At 46.8% G+C, this 3898-nt stretch overlaps 1 protein-coding gene across 1 annotated transcript in view; it reads left to right on the forward strand.

Annotated features, from left to right (window-relative positions):
* The window catches only part of ATIC (5-aminoimidazole-4-carboxamide ribonucleotide formyltransferase/IMP cyclohydrolase), a gene marked incomplete at its 5' end in the record, with an annotated part of 19447 nt that overhangs the window by 1220 nt on the left and 14329 nt on the right, over window positions 1-3898 (forward strand). The window contains 2 exons of the mRNA XM_004701591.2: window positions 769-835; window positions 3712-3800. Coding sequence (XP_004701648.2) covers window positions 769-835; window positions 3712-3800 — 156 coding nt within the window. The remainder of the gene's footprint in view (window positions 1-768; window positions 836-3711; window positions 3801-3898) is intronic.

The raw sequence follows: 3898 nt of genomic DNA on the forward strand, positions 1-3898 counted from the left end.
TCTAGAGGTCTGGTTGCCTCAGGGTCGGTCCATGTGTCTTGTCAGTAGAGCCTCTCTCAGGGAGTGAGCAGAGAGAAGTGTCTCCCGCCTCCAAGGAGGAAAATACAGGAGTTCCCAGAATTCTCAGGAGAACGCCATGCCCACACAGAGGGCTCATTGACTATGACCTGATTGACAGACTAGACTTCACCCTTTCTCTCTTAATCCTCTCAAGCCCCAAATTGACACCAGATTATGTAACTACCATAATATGTCACTGATTTTGTTTCTCTAGATAACCCAGCCTAACACAATTTGGTACCAGGAGTGGTATCCAAGAAACAAAATCACAAAGATGAATTTTCTAAATTGGTTCCCATGTGTAGTTAGGCTTAAAGGCTCTAAGAACTCTGTGTCTGTGAGTACAGATAAGTCTATCACTTCTAGTAAAGAGGACACTGTTAACCTAGAACATGAAGTAGCAAAGCTAATACCCAAAACAGCACCACCAGTATCTGAAGTGTTGGTTAGAAGTGAGGCTAGGGGTGATCAAGTGCTTGATGATCTTTCTACAATTTTGTCAGGATAAGAAGTACAGTGAGGTTGGTTGGTTGGAGCTTCTTGCAATAGACAAACTATTAAAGGAAAGATAAACAGAGCTTAGGATGCCTGACTCAAATGCTGTACAACAGTGGCTTTGACATGATTGATGGATATTGTATTGGAAAGATAACCGTTTTTCTGGCATGTTTTTCCGACCTAATACTTCCTTTAACTTTGTTAAACTAGGAATCTTGGCTCGTGATATCCCAGAAGATAATGAGGACATGGCCAGACTTGATTTCAATCTCATAAGGTAAAAATTCTAAATTGAACTTGGGACTGGGCACTTTTGTGGACCAAAGATAAAAGTCATGTTAAACCTGGCATCCAAGTCAGCATTGAGTACCATCCGTTGCACGTCATCCGATTCTACTTGGACAGGTAGGTGTTAAAACCAGTCTTTCTGTTTGGGTTTTTTTTCCCTAATGCAGCGGGAATCCCGTGTCTCTCCCTGGGGCTCTCTGTCATGCATTAGGCAGCAGTTGCTCTTAGTTAGGAGTAGCAATCAACTTCTTTTTAAGAACTTTTTATGTGCAGGTAGATTTTCCATTGAACAGTTCACACACATTGTGTTTCATGCCATTGATAAGAATCTACACAACACAGTGCAACGTCATGGATCTCATTTCCTCCCTGCGTTTCATGTTTCCATTTCTCTTTTCCTAACCCCTCTGAACTCATCATTGGGTAAATGCTGCCCTTTGATCTCAAAGTACTGCTTACTTTAAGGTACACCCACCTCATCCTTTTAGATCTGCGTGTCGCCGAGCTGAAAATTGAGCCATGGGGGTGTTTAGGTCTAGATCTCAAGGATCACTGAGAGCTGATATAATTCGTAGAGGTTCTACCAGTCTCTTACCTGACCAGTACGGTTTTCTGGGATGTGGAGACTGACGTTTGTGTGGTCCATTGGACTGATGTTTCTGTGTACCGTTCCATTTTCCTCGCCCATCTTTCCGTCAACGGGAGAGTGTTGTCCAGGAGTTGTACATCACAACCTTACATGGCCCTGGCCGCTCACAACCTTTCAAGGCGCCATTCGGTGCTCACCAAAGTAGGATGTCGAGTCCTGTGTCTGGATTATTTCAGGCCACTAGACCTTGGTGAACCTTGAGACCCTGCTCCTGCTTCTCACAAGCCCTGCTGCTCATTTCCGCAAGGTGTTGATTGTGTCTCAAGAAGTTTTCACCACTTTGCCTGCCCCTTCTGGACTCCACGCTCACTGATAGGTTTGCAGCAAATCCCCTCAGTCAAACCGCGCTTTCTGTACCTGTTTAGCCTGCACGTCTCTCTGCATCTACTCATACCTCACCATTCTTGTAATGTGTACATAACAGTCCTTACTTTTAACCCCTGCAGTCCTCCCAGGGGCTTCCTACGCCTCCGTGGCATGACTCACCCTTTGTATGTTGTTCTGTCCTTCACCCACATGGAGAAAGACGTGACTTTCTGCCTCCATGGACAGCTAGTCTCAGAAACTCGACTGAGTCGGCATGGGCTCAGTGGCGGTGTGTGTGGTTTTCTGGTTCACCCACATTAATGGGTGTCTATCCGCTGGCCTCTATAGTTCATCCTCCTTTCCCCTCCTACCCCTAGGAGCCAGCAAATCATTTGTGTGTGAAAACCTTTTCTTGACTTTGTCAGTAGCTGTGTATTTCACTGAGCATAATGCCTTCCGTGTTCACCCATATCAGGAGCTCCTGCTCGCGGTGGGCATTTAAACTGCTTTCATCTTTTGTGCTGTGGTGAATTGTGCTGTGGTGGAAATGGGCATGCAAATTTCTATCTGTGTCTCGACCCTTACTTAGATGTATATGATACTGTTTCCGACTTTTCAGAAGAAAGGATCATATTTGTTGCAGTGGGACCATTTTACAGCCCTACAGGCAGTGTTTAATTAAGGTTGCCAGTCTCCACAGGCTTGCCAACATTCGCTGTTTTCTGTAGGTTTCTGCGCATTCTGTTTTGCTACTCACAATGGGAAAAGATGGCTGCTGGAAGTGTGGGTGAGCACCTGTGGTGCCTGCACCCAGTACTAGGCAACTTAAAGAATAATGAGGTCTCTGCCAAACTCTGCATTGCATGGGTGAACTTGGAGGACATAATACTGGGATGAGGTGATCCTCACTTTCTGGTTTTGCATCTCTAATAGCTAATCATTGCTAGCATTTCGTCCTGTTTGTGGGCGACCATTGTGCATGGTGTCGTTCTCCTTTCCAGAGTGCTCTGTGAAAGGAATCTGCCTGACTTGTGTCTGTGGATCAGGCGACCTGTCACTCAGCTGACTCTTTCAGGTCCAGGGATTTTTGTGCCGTGAGTTCGGGAGTTTCTATGCGTAGCTTCATAGCACCTGTGTACCGGGTTTTATTTCTTCGTTGCCATTTGGGTGTCTTTCACTTCTCTTCCTCCTTTCTGGGTACGGTTAAGACTCAGTGCAGTACCGATCAGGATTGGTGACACAGGACATCCTTATCTGGTTCCCATCTGAAAGGAGAATGCTTTCATTTTCTCTCCTGTGTACCACCTTTGATCAGTTTACCACCCAAATAGCCTTACCGGTCAGGATTGTGTGAGGCTCACTCTGTGACATGAAGTCACTCCTGGCAGTAGAACTTTGAAGCTGTTGAAGCTATCTTGTGGACTGTGTCTTGCCCCGAGGAGGCCTGGTGGCATGACGATTATGCTTCGGGCTGCTGGCCACAAGGTCCACAGCTTCTAAGGTGTCTCTGAGTGAACTCAAACCAATGCACAGTGTGCACCCCCCTGAAGTACTGCCTGGATCGTACTGGGTACCTAAGGTTGCCCCAGGCAACACCATTGCAGACCAGTGAGAACTTAGAGGGAACAATAGGTTCCCTTTAAAATGTTCAATTTTTCGACGAACTTTTGGTAGTCTCTCATACCAAGAGCATTTGCCAATTCTGACTACTCCTGATGACCTGCCTCCTGGAGCAGTGATGGGCCAGACCCCGTGGAGCGTCATCGTCATCTTCCTGCATTCTGAAGCGCCTGCCCCACGGCTTTGTTTCAGATCGTCACCGTTTTGCTGAGTGTAGCTGCTGGCTGCGTTTTTCTTGATAGCTGTCAGCCATACTGAGTTTTTAAAACCGCTAAATCCCTCTCTTTCAGAGTTGTGGTCTGCAATCTCTATCCGTTCGTGAAAACGGTGGCTTCTCCAGACGTCTCTGTGGAGGCAGCTGTGGAGCAAATCGACATTGGTAAGCCATGCCCGCCATTAGCTGTGCCTAGCGTGCTCCCCACTGCAGCGACCCCATGTGATCGTCGTAGAACTGCCCCAGAGGGTTTTCTTCGTGGT

Source organism: Echinops telfairi, unplaced genomic scaffold, assembly GCF_000313985.2.
Source record: "Echinops telfairi isolate 266 unplaced genomic scaffold, ASM31398v2 ScPeMD7_3;HRSCAF=10, whole genome shotgun sequence".
In the NCBI taxonomy this organism is placed as follows: Eukaryota; Metazoa; Chordata; class Mammalia; order Afrosoricida; family Tenrecidae; genus Echinops; species Echinops telfairi.